General features: G+C 36.7%; 1 protein-coding gene across 3 annotated transcripts in view; it reads right to left on the bottom strand.

The window, feature by feature from the left end:
- Positions 1 to 9,731, bottom strand: part of LOC149834024 (alpha-glucan water dikinase, chloroplastic-like) — a 107,897-nt gene extending 98,166 nt beyond the window's left edge. For all 3 annotated transcript variants that reach the window (XM_090011184.1, XM_090011183.1, XM_090011185.1), the window contains exons 1-2: positions 9,622 to 9,731; positions 5,588 to 5,923 (exon numbers count right to left, since the gene is read on the bottom strand). In XM_090011184.1, coding sequence (XP_089867310.1) covers positions 5,588 to 5,875 — 288 coding nt within the window. In that variant the 5' untranslated portion in view covers positions 5,876 to 5,923; positions 9,622 to 9,731. The remainder of the gene's footprint in view (positions 1 to 5,587; positions 5,924 to 9,621) is intronic.
- Between the last annotated feature and the right edge of the window lie 3,100 nt (positions 9,732 to 12,831).

Below are 12,831 nucleotides of genomic sequence, written 5' to 3' on the forward strand. Positions count from 1 at the left end.
AAATCGTGGAAGCCCTACAACCTCTTCTCAAGGGAGGTACTTCCGGAGCCGCTATGTCATCCTCTTCCCCCGGTAAGACATCTTGGCTTTTAGATTCTGGAGCATCCTTTCACATGACCCCTAGTTATTGCACTCTTTCAAATTTTTCTAAAAATGCTTTTCCATCCTTTGTATCAACCGCGGACGGTACATCTCTTGAGATTAAAGGAATAGGTAATTTTGAAAAACAAGACTTCTTTGTTCCAAAAATTCGTTTTATCCCAAACCTTAACCTAAATCTTCGTTCCGTTTCCCAACTCTCGGACCATGGTTGCGATATAAAATTTTCTTCTAATAAATGTTGGATACAGGATCGCCAGTCCGGGAGATTGATTGGGGAAGGCTCTAGAAGAGGAGACCTCTACTACGTAGATTTTCTTCAAGTTCCCAAGAGTCAATTTTGCAACGTCGTCCAAAACAAAGACATTCATGTATGGCATAAGAGATTGGGTCATCCCAATATTGTTAAAATCTCGTATTTGCCTTTTGTTAAACATCTTTGTAAAAGTGACTTTTTGTGTAATGAATGCATTCTTGGGAAAATGAAATGTTTGCCTTTTCCTCAAAGATCCATGTTTACGACAAAACCATTTGAAATTGTCCATTCCGATGTATGGGGACCGGCTCCGGTAATGTCAAAAGGAGGTTTTTCATATTATGTGATCTTTGTGGATGATTATACTAGGTTTTGTTGGATCTATTTCCTTAAACATAAACATGAAGTCTTTTCAACCTTTAAAAGTTTTCACATGATGATTTCAAATCAATTCAATGGATGTTTAAAAATCTTTAGGTCTGACTCTGGAGGAGAATACCTCTCAAATGAATTTAAGAGTTATCTTGAAAATTTTGGAATTCTTCACCAAAAATCATGTCCGAAAACCCCTCAACAAAATGGGTTAGCCGAACGAAAACACAGACACGTCATTGAAACAACTAGGACTTTGCTCATTTCTCAAAGCATTCCAAAAAATCTTTGGGCTGAGGCAGCCCTTACCTCTGTCTATCTCATAAACCGACTTCCATCGAAAAATTTAAACAAAATTTCTCCCTTTGAAAAATTGTATGATAAGGAACCTGATTATAGCAGGTTAAGGGTTTTGGGGTGTAAGTGTTTTGTTCTTACTGATAAGAATGACAAACTTTCTCCAAAAGCCATTCCTTGTGCCTTTCTTGGCTATTCTGAAACCCAAAAGGGGTTTCGTTGTTATGATATCAAAAGTGATAAATTGTATGTTTCCAGGAACGTGAGTTTTTTGGAAAATGTTAGTAGATTTGAACGTTGTGACCCCCATAATGAAAATATGGATTATTCTTTTTTATTTGATTTATTGAATAAGGACGATGATACTAGTGATAATGAGTCAGATCAAAGTAACCCAAATGAACTTGAAACCGAGGAAAACATCTTCTTGTCTCCTTCGTCACATCAACCTATTGAATTACCTAGAGACCCTATCACCTACTCTCATAGAGATCAAAACAACTTTAGGAGTGCTCTTGACAGATATAGTGATGCCAGTCCCAGTGCCTCTCAGAATGAAGTGATCCCTCGTAGAACTGAGAGAAGTAGAAGGCCTCCTTCTAGGTCCATTTCCTATGACTCCTTCTCCCCAAGATATAGAGCCTGCCTTAGTGCCATCCACTCTTATATAGAACCTAGAAATTTTGAAGAAGCACGTAAATGCCCTGAATGGATTAATGCCATGGACAATGAACTTGAGGCTCTGAGAAGAGCCAAAACCTGGGAATTCCAAAATCTTCCTAAAGGCAAGAAAACAATAGGGTGCAGATGGGTTTTCAAAGTAAAAACTAAAAGTGATGGATCCCTTGAAAGGTATAAAGCTCGCTTGGTTGCAAAAGGATATAGTCAAGAATATGGTATTGACTATGAAGAAACTTTTGCTCCTGTAGCTCGTATGGTCACTGTTCGATGTCTTATAACCGTTGCCTCTATCAACAAATGGAACATCTATCAAATGGATGTGAAAAATGTCTTTTTAAATGGCGATTTAAGTGAAGAAGTCTACATGAATGCTCCTCCTGGAATGGAGACTCCTAAGGGAAAGGTGCTTCGTCTTCAGAAAGCACTCTATGGCCTAAAACAAACTCCCAAAGCTTGGTATGATAGATTTAACTCTGTTATGATTGAGAATGGTTTTTCCTCTTGTTTTACTGACACTGCTCTATTTGTTAGAAAATCCAATGCAGGGATTGTAATTTTACTTCTGTATGTTGATGACATGCTCATCACTGGGAGTGATTCTAACGGGGTTAAAAGTATAAAATCTATCTTAAAAGATAAATTTGAAATGTCTGACTTGGGTTTTTTAACTTATTTTTTGGGAATTGAAGTGGCATACTCTCTTAGAGGATATTTTTTATCTCAAACTAAGCTTGCTTCTGAGATCATTGACAGGTCAGGTATTACAGATGAGAAGCTGTGTGAAACTCCTGCGGTTGTAGGAGCAAAGATGAAAATTGATGATGGAGTTCCCCTGTTGGATCCTACACCCTACAGACAGCTTGTAGGATCTCTGATGTATCTGAGTATTACCAGACCAGATATATCCCATGCAGTCCATACTGCAAGTCAGTTTCAGCATGCGCCTACATCCGTTCACATGAGTGCCATCTTACGGGTCGTAAGATACATAAAGGGTACTCTAAATAAGGGAGTTTTTTTGTCCTCTTCCTCTGACTTAAAATTAATTGCTTATACTGACTCTGATTGGGGAGCTGACCCAAATAACCGTCACTCCACCACTGGTTTTTGTGTGTTCTTAGGAGACTCACTAATTTCATGGAGATGCAAGAAGCAACAAAAGGTGTCGCTCTCCTCAACTGAAGCTGAATATCGTGCCATTGCCACTACTACCATGGAGATTGTTTGGATTCACCAACTGCTAGAAGACATGGGGATCAAAATTGAAGGACCCACCAAGCTATGCTGCGACAACAAAAGTGCAATCTACATTGCAAAGAACCACACCTTTCATGAACGGACAAAACACATCGAAATGGACTGTCACTATGTTCGTGAAGCATATCTCCGAGGAGTTATCGATCTCCCTTATGTCACGTCCGAATATCAGTTGGCAGATTTCTTCACTAAAGCCTTGTGCGCTCCGCGGTTCAACTTCCTTCTTGGCAAACTATCGATCATCTTGCCCTAAGTTTGAGGGGGGGTGTTAAATTATGTAATCAAACTTGTAATTTCGTATATATATTTTATATATATAAGGTAATACATATACATATATATAATATATGTATATGTATTTACCAATTATATATATAAAATATATATAGTCATAGTAAGGGTAGTTTAGGAATTTTACACATATTCTTTTTCAAGAATATGTTTTTTGTATTTTCTTTTTTCCTTTTTTCTTTATTTATTTTTTCTTTTTCATTTAATGCATTGTACATGCATTAGGAGGGGCCCAACCCACTAGTCGTTGGACCCCTCCAACGGTCACATTTGTGACCGTTGGAGGGGCTCCAACGACTATGTGGAGCCCCTCCCAAGGCCTCCTCCAAAGCCCTATATATATGGGCAGCTCCTCTTGTATTTCTTTAAGGGATTTGGGATTATAGCCCAACCTTTTTAGTGTTTATGAAACTTATGGGTGCAAGTGCACATTTGTGATTCGGTGTGTTGTGTTTGTTGTGCACAAGTGTTCTTGGGTGTGTGTGTTCACACATTTATTCTTAAGGTTGTTGCGTTATCGACTAAAGTATCTTGTTGAAGATACTTTTACAATATGTTGGCAAGTTGTGTGTCGTTTCGAAAGATTTGAAATATCAAAATAGCTTTTTAAAAACATTATATCTCTGCGAAACACACTCCCGAGGCTCCTATTAAGGACCTGTATCCCTTTTCTCGTAAGTGTACTCTTGAACATGCGAGGCATGTTAGTACTACGACGATTGGATGAGAGGGTCTTATGACCTCGATTAGTGCTTTGTGCACGTTGTTGAAAAACACATATAAAAAAATAATGGGATCGCCTTCATAGGCAAGATGCTTGTTTTGGTGTAATGGACCAGAGCATGAAGAATGAGGCAACGGCTAAGAAACCCCATCGCGCTCGATTCAACCTGGCTTCGTCAAGAGAGAGGACGAAGGGTACCAACTCCGATGGACAGACCATTTATAGCTTTTAAAGGGCAAAAGACCCGTTTTTCCCCAGTCATCGGAGGTTAAGGGGGGATAGGGGCTACAATAGTTAGCCTAACACTTCTGCAGAAGTTGAATGCATTCCTATCAGGCCTTGGGGACTTACTCTCTCGATCATCGGTCGTCTCCATAGGAATAGGATTCAGTCAGACAACCGAGGTATCTTAAAATACTTAACATAATGAACACTCGGCTTGGACTCGACCGTTTCGACTCACATGCCATGTATGTACCCGCATGGCCGGTTAACAAGTAATAACTAAATTGAGCATGCTCACTTTTCAGTTTGTTGTACTTAGCTTGTTCCTCCGGTCTATCTGCTTAGTTTGCTCGTTACTACCTGCTGCATAAATTATATATGCCTAATTTACTTCATTCTGTCTTTGTGTTGTCCTACTAGTTTTTCGCAAAACTAACCCATTTCATGGGTACAGGTGACGAATAGGTGCATCAGGCGATGGCGCGACTGCGAGATGATTTAAGGATCCATTGTTTCTACTCGTAGTTCTTCTCCTGGACATTTTGGTTTTTGATACGGGTTTTCCCTAGAGGAAATCCAAATTTTGTACAAACTTGATACTCTCTTTAAATAGAAGAAATGGTTTCCTAAGTATTATTGCAGATCGTTCATAGTAAATCTTTGTTTTCTCGCTAACGTGCCCAAGGTTGTCAAACCTGTCCTTTTTTTTTTTAAGAAATAGTTTCCGCTGATTTTAAAAATAAACTTTGTAAAGAAAATGAATTTTTCAACTATTTCAAGGAAATTATAAGGTTCGAAATTTTGAGGCGTGACACTAACAATGGAACCTTAGAGTTTTATTAACCTACAATATATATTGAGAACTCGTAAAGGTAATCTTTGTATTCAATTTTTTTCATTTCTCTCATAATTTTCACATATCATTTCTCATGCATATTAGCACTAGTTTCTAACGTGTAAAAAGTTTAAACTTTAATATTAGCTGGCTGCATTAATTTGCTACTCATATTACACTGCCATTAGAGGACATTGAAACCTTGCAAGAAAGGAGGAACACTATCAGGATTTATCACATATTGGTTCAAGTTCTTGCTATTTTATTTATCACTCTTCGTTACACAAAGATCAAGGGTATGCAAGTATTTTCCTCTTTACTCATTGCTATGATCATATTTTTAATGGTTTTCATATTTTTAATGGTTTTCATATCAGAACATTTTCCAAACAGGCACATTCTTTAGTTAATAACAAATTTATAGAAAACCACAAGTGAAATAAATCAATAGCAAAACTAACTGTCAATACACCAATTTCATAAAGATTTGCATCTGATGTAAGTTTTAGAAGCTAAGAAAAGAAATAAAAATCATCAATAAACAAATCACCTCAGCTGCAGGATTTGTGGCCAGGACTGCACAAGGGACAAGAGAAACCAAATTACGTTTTCCGTGAGATGAGCTCAAATTGGTGATATAGTTAAGATTCTCCTGAAACTTTCCAGATACAAGTGGCTTGCAGAGCTGATGTGTTGCATTACTAGCTATGACATTTGGTGAGGATTGACAAAGTAAACTGCCTGATATCCTAGAATAACGTTTGCCATGCTGCTCAAGAGTGTTCACATCATGAACTGGTGCTTTTTGGAATAAATTGTTACCCAGAGTACCATTCATGCTTCCCAACCACACAGAATTCAAAATTTTGCCACCACAATAGTGAGTCTGAAAATACAAAATGTCAAAAGAATTAGTTGGGATTTACAAATGAAACTTTGAACACCCAACCTTTCAGTAAATAAGTGAGCAATCGAACACCTTCTAGAAAACAGAACATTTATCGAAGTATAGAAGTTAAAAGCAGCAGAATTGCTTAATTTATCAAATGGACAATGCAGTTGGGTGGTTTTCTGGTTAGATACACTTGACAACGAATCAGGACCACATAATTAAGGCATGGAACTTCATTTTCACCTCAGACAATAAACCACGAGATCACCCATCTGAGAGAGAGAGAGAGAGATCAGTAAAATCACCATACGAGACTTGAAACTATATCCATAACCTTGTTACAGAAATCAATGTGCCTGAAGCTTAAAACAACATACTTATTGCTATTTATAAACTTTTCTGAGCAAATTTTCTATTTATAATTTCTCTTTGCTCATGTTGAACTCAGGTTTAGATTGCAAGATAGTATTGCTAGAAAAGGTAAAGATATAATTTTGTTACATATGAAAATATTTTGAAATAAGGGATTTAAATAAATAAATGCTACTGGTAAGAAGCGAGGTGTTCTTAGATGATATTGGATTAGACCGAGGATTGCATCTTTAGCTGTTTTTCCCTAACGTAAAACCTCAAACATTTAGTAGATATAATTCTTTTCTTGTTTGATCTTTATATACCAAAAAGAATAGTTTGTAACTTATGCTTAAAATGACTCATTGTGCTACTTCAACATGGTTATATTTGCATAGTGTAGACAATTGATTCTTTAATCTCTTTGAAAACAAATCTTACATGGGTCTGGGGTTCAAATATCATGGGAATTATTCCCCAGCTTGACTATAAGGAAAAAATAAAGTTATTAATTGCGATCATGCCTCCTGGAATAATACAAAATCTATGCCAAACAAATTGGAAAAGTTTAGAATCTTTAGATATTAGTTTTGGTTGTCAGATCTAGACAAACAAATAGTTTACCACCATATGACGTCATAGTCTAGGACCATAGTACCATCTCTCTCCCCCTATCTAATGCTACTGTGCCATTGAGTACCTACTCTCACATACTAAAATCATGGTTGTAGGTTGTATCTTCTCAATTAAACCTTATGGATGTACTCAACATAGTTAATTTGATAGGAATCATGCTTTGGAACATCTTTTTTGGACATAAAAGTAAGATCTTTAAGTCATAAAATTTTGATAGATTGTGAGCCATTGAATTTTAAATGTCTTAAAAAACATACATACATGCTATAATCACATGATCCAAAACTTGTTTTCTACTAAATAATGCTTATAGATCATATCTATAGGGTCTGATCAACTAAAAAAGTTTAAGAATTTTGACAATCTAAAGCTTTTATTAGGTGGGAGTAGGTACCCTGGGAGCACCGTATCATTACCAATATATATATATATATATATATATATATATATATATATATATATATATATATATATATATACATATATATATACATATATAATAAATTATATATAATTTATTTATATAAATAATATATACATAGAGAAAGAAAGAGAGAGAAAGAGACCCACTATCATAACCAAAATTTCGGGTTCAGACTTCAGAGCCAACTCAGGAATATTCTCTTTTGAACAATGATTACAACAGTAGCAAGTTTTCTGGATAATTAATGAATGGCCTAGTAAGAGTACTGCGCCAAAGAATTAATATATGTTCTGCCAGAAGTCATATTCCAACTTCAGCAATAGAACGGCACCCATCTACATGCATCTAAAATATGATTTGTTCTAGAGGAACCTTATCACCATGTCAAATTTTTAAAGAGAACATGACAGAACTTTGTTTCTTCTGCTTGATCTCTGAGATCACCTATAGGATGAAAAGTGATGTTTGAACTCTAGATGTTGGTGATGTGTAGCTTTAGCCATTGCAGGTGAGAATTACATTTTTTTCAGAAACAAACTCAATGAAGAAAAATACTTTAATCTCGATGTAAGTTCCAAAATACTATGCTCCTTTGTCATCAGACTTGACAGCCACTCCAATATATACTCTTTTTGTGTGTGCACACACGCAAAGTGCATCAATAGTGAAAATCAGATAATAGTATTAAGCATTGGAAGTGGGTATCTGCCCAAGTTCACACTAAGATGTGTGTGAGTTCAAGGCAAGAGGAATTGTAGTCTCTGTATCCAAGTTGATACTCATATAAGTATGTAAATGTGTGGGTCTGCTGTCCATCCAATAAATATTTCCATCATAGTCACCAATATCGCTGATATTCTGAAAATGTCACAGGATAGTATTGGCATTTCAAGGTAAGCCGAAATTGTTGACAATCATGATATTTTCAAAATACCATCATAATACATAATATTGCCATATTTTCAAAATATCACAAGACTACATAATATTTTCACGATATTTTTGAAGAAATCTTACTTTTATACCTTTTAAGCCAATTTTTTATATTTTTGTTTCTTTTATATTTTAAAAGCTTCTCGAACTTGTTTCTTTATATTTTTGCAAGAAAAAAAATCCAAAAACTTATTATTTTATTATATTTTTTATTGTTCTTTATATGATTTCAATTTTAAATCTTCCTAGATTTTCTTAGAACAACCCTCAGTGAGAAACTGCTGAGAATGATACAGGTGACTGTTATTTCCACACATTCCTTGCTTTGATCCAGCGATACACAGAAAGATAATGACTGAAGATTCTGACTTATCCTTAATAATCTTCACGTCTAAGAAGTGGTTATGCAAAAAAGTATGTGCGCTTGTGTGTGTGCGTGTGTGTGTGTGTGTGCGCGCACGCATGTTGGGAAAAGAAGCTTGAAGTCAGAAATTATAGAGATCCATAAATAGAGAACAAATACCAATGTATGTGACATTATTGGACAATTAAGTGCGGCTGAACAATCCTATGATCTATAGAGCCTATCTTCCCAACTCTAGTACAGAAAATGGCAGTGAAAGCTGATTCAACAACTTGCACTCGATCAAAGAGCGCACTCAGATTCGAATCCAACTATGGACAATCCCCAAAGAGATATTAGCCCTATAAAACTGTGTACATTATTGAACGAGAAGCTAAAACTAAAAGAAACATCAAAAATAGCTAATCGATCAAACTCTTTACAATCGGCGCTTACAACGTGAACAAGCACATCAAAGCTCATTTGGTACATACAGGCATCACACCAATGGGGAAATAGGTGCATAAAAAAGAAATCTGCAAAAATAGTGATATGCTATGCATTTTAGTCTTTGTAAACCAAATCCAAAGCCTCGTTATTGCGGCGCGCAACAAGTTTAACATCCAAACGTACAAATTCTAATCAGTATCCCCTCACGCATCAAAAATTGGACACCCTTATTGCTTCCAATCATTCCCTTAACATCGATCCAGATAAAATCTAAACACCATGACTGATTCCAAGCATAATCTTCTCCATTTCTAAGCAACAGAGACCAAAAGAAAAAAGACAACTAGAAATTTTTCACATAGAAAGCTCACAAAGCATTTCATCCAATCACGTGATTTTCACTTCCAACAGATTAAATAAAAAATAAATAAATAAAACTGCAAGCAATTTATTCACAATACGGAAATTCTGGATTTTCAACAAAACATAGGACGATCGGAATGGTAGTAAGAGAATCTACAGATGAAAAAAAAGTGATGGAGGAATGGAAGTTACCGGGATTCGAACTCAAGGCCTTCGGGCTCGAGATCGGATGAGACTTGAGAGGAGATCGGCGAGCTCGTGAGTTTTTATCTCGACAGGGGCGGGCATTAGCACGTGCGACCGTCAAACTTGCCTCTCACGTGGCGATATAATCCGCCGCCACGTCTACAGGGCTTCCAGATTTTTGGCGTGTGGGTGTCTTCGGGAAAGGTAAACGCGGCTAATTCCCCGTGACGCGGGAAAAATGTCCCATTTTATGGATAATTACAGAAACCCGCCCATCCATTTGAGAAAGTAAAAAAAGTTTAATCTTTTTGTAATTACATCCGGCTGACTAACCTTTTCTGTAATTTATTATTTGATTTTTTTCCTTTTTTATTGATTTTTCTGGACGGGGTCATCACTATCGGCTTCCTTAACATTAGATGGCGCGTGCCGTTTTGTAAGGGAAGGATATATGGGTAATAAATAGGAAGATTTTAGGGTATTGTGTTAGCGGTTAATGTGGGGCTCGATGGTTTCTGGAACCGAGACTTCCAATTCGTCGAAGGCTGATACGTTACGTTTTTTAGCTGAATTACTAAAGTACCCTTCATGTCAATTTGCTGTACGATTTTAGCCCTCGTTTTGCCATGCTGGTTATTATGCCGACGAGTTCTAGTAAGTTGTAACTCATCATCTCAGGCAATCAATCTGATTTTTCTTTTTTGGTTTTTCGTTTGAAAAATCCAGTCTGAAATTCGCTTGCCAGGATGCAGATGGGCTTTTCTTATTGCTGCTTTTAACATGGTTTTGCATCACCAGTCCCCACTCAATTCTTTTGCTGGCGCCCATGATAATGAAATAGTTTCACCGACGTCCTCTAGTCACTAAAAGCACCACTGCAATACCTTATGATGTTTGGATTTTCTCAAGATCATGTTATTGTAAATGACACTCACTACACTTTCTTAAGATTGGTGACACATGAAAAAATTGCATGGTATGATTGTTTTTGCCTTGACTCTTGTGAAAGTTGGTTATATGATTGATATTGTGACCAACAATCACTAACTTATACTCTCAACAGTGATTGTTTGTTCCCACTTGTGACCAAAGCAAACAATGACTAAAGTGGTGCAATTATGTCCGTTTATATATATATATATATATATATATATATATATATATATATATAGAGAGAGAGAGAGAGAGAGGGGACGGAGCTGCAGGTCTAACGTTCACCAAAATAGGGTTTCTCCACATTAACCCCATTGGCATCCCTCCGGCCGCATTAGGATCAGGTGTCATCACATGACACATTTTGAGTGTGCTTCTGCACCTGATTGCACTACAAGAAAAATGGTCATTAGCGACAAAAGTTTGCGATGAATTTTTTTCGTCGTAACTTTGGGGCAAATTAACGAGAGAAACAAATTCGTCGCTAAAATCCGTAATATTTACGAAAATAGCGACAAAAAAACTTTCGTCGTCCAATTTATCGCAAATTGTATCACGAGAATTTTTTTCTCGATATTTAATTTTCAAATATTTTTTTTTATTTTTTTTCTTATTTGCGACGGATTATCCGTCGCTAATTACTATTAGCGTTGAATGTAGCGACGGATTAACGACGACTATAAATCTGTCGTAACACCAAAATCACTGTATAGTAACAACGACTTTGCGACGAATGTTGGCATTTGTTATTCTGTCGCAACTTAGTGACGGAACTGGCGACATATACATTTTGTTGCTACTTAGCGATGGAATGGGCGACAAATATATTCTGTCTCTAATTAGCGTCGAAAAAATTGTGATGAAAGCTGTCCATCTTTAATCCGACGATAATTCGTCGCTAAGCTGTTTAGCGACGGATTAGCGTTAGATTAGAGATGAATTTAAGTCACCGCTAATGCACAGGTTTCTTGTAGTGTTACCCTTCATCTGGTTTTGGAGCCACAATTGACAGACTGTCAGCCAAAGATGAAGGACAACAGGTTCAGCGGCACACTCAAAGTGTGCCATATGATGGCACCTGATCCTGGCTCCCTCGAGCCAGATTTTCTACCACATAGGACATTACATGGTGACGGCTCTATGCTGTCACCTTTGAGCTATGTCATAGTGACACGGTACTTAGGATCCATGTCTAGTTGGCTGCGAATCAGATAGACAAACACAACCTGGACACATGTGAACTCTATTTTAAAACTTTGTAATAGTTTTTTAGTGATTTTTATTGTACTTCAATAAGGAAAAAAAAACCTAAAACCCCCAATAAGAATTATAAAAATGAAAGAATCCATAAAAAGTCCTATTTTCAAAAAGCATACAAACTCGCATTAACAAATCCATGCCACACATCGAGGCATACCGATAACTTTGTGACATAACCTTTAAGCTTTACTTGAATAGTAAAAAGCATTGTATAACTTACTTTTTACTTTAATTTAATGACATTTTTCTTTTTTTTCAAAAAAAAAAAAGTTACTAACCTGGGCTCCGCTTCTTTGGTAGGAGCAGCTAGTGCACGACACCTTGTGTTGGGGACGTTGCAAGTTCAAAACTCAATTGTATACTTGGCAGGGGTTCTATAAATTAAAAACAAAAAAGAAAAAGGAAAAAAAAGGGTTAAGTGTATTTCTGTCATTTGGGTTTAGTATTTAGCCCTTGACAACAATCCTTGATTTCAAGCCCACTTGTGGTTGTCCACATGCAAATCATTTTGTGTTTACCTTTTATGACAAACCTTGAAAATATCTCATTGTTTCATTTGGTTTACTAACTAATAAGCTGAAGTAATGGTGGCGAAAGATTATTTTGATCTATTTTCCCAAAATATCAGTGCTTGTTTTTACCCCTTTGAACGGTATATTATCTTGGACTTTGCTTCCTTTTTTTAAAGTGTAATTCGTGAGCCTACACTTTTTAGATCCTTAGGTTGGCGATAACGAAAGTGACGTACGAAAACGTTTGCTTCTCACAGGCAACGAATCTGAAGAGATGCATAATGCAAAATAGATATGGGTTGCTTTGGCGTTGGGAAAAGGATGGTTGGTCCCTCAACAGTTGAGAGATGCTACGGATCACACATGCTTTGGATCCAAGGATGTATTTTTCAACCATACAAGCAATCTAATCCTTTTGAGCAGTTGAGAGGTGCTACGGGTCCCATGCCACGTGCAAGGCATCCTTTGGATGTAAGGGTGTCAATGGGTCTGGTTCCCGTATCAAACCTAT

Source organism: Nuphar pumila, chromosome 6 (assembly GCF_984573655.1).
Source record: "Nuphar pumila chromosome 6, dmNupPumi1.hap1.1, whole genome shotgun sequence".
In the NCBI taxonomy this organism is placed as follows: domain Eukaryota; kingdom Viridiplantae; phylum Streptophyta; class Magnoliopsida; order Nymphaeales; family Nymphaeaceae; genus Nuphar; species Nuphar pumila.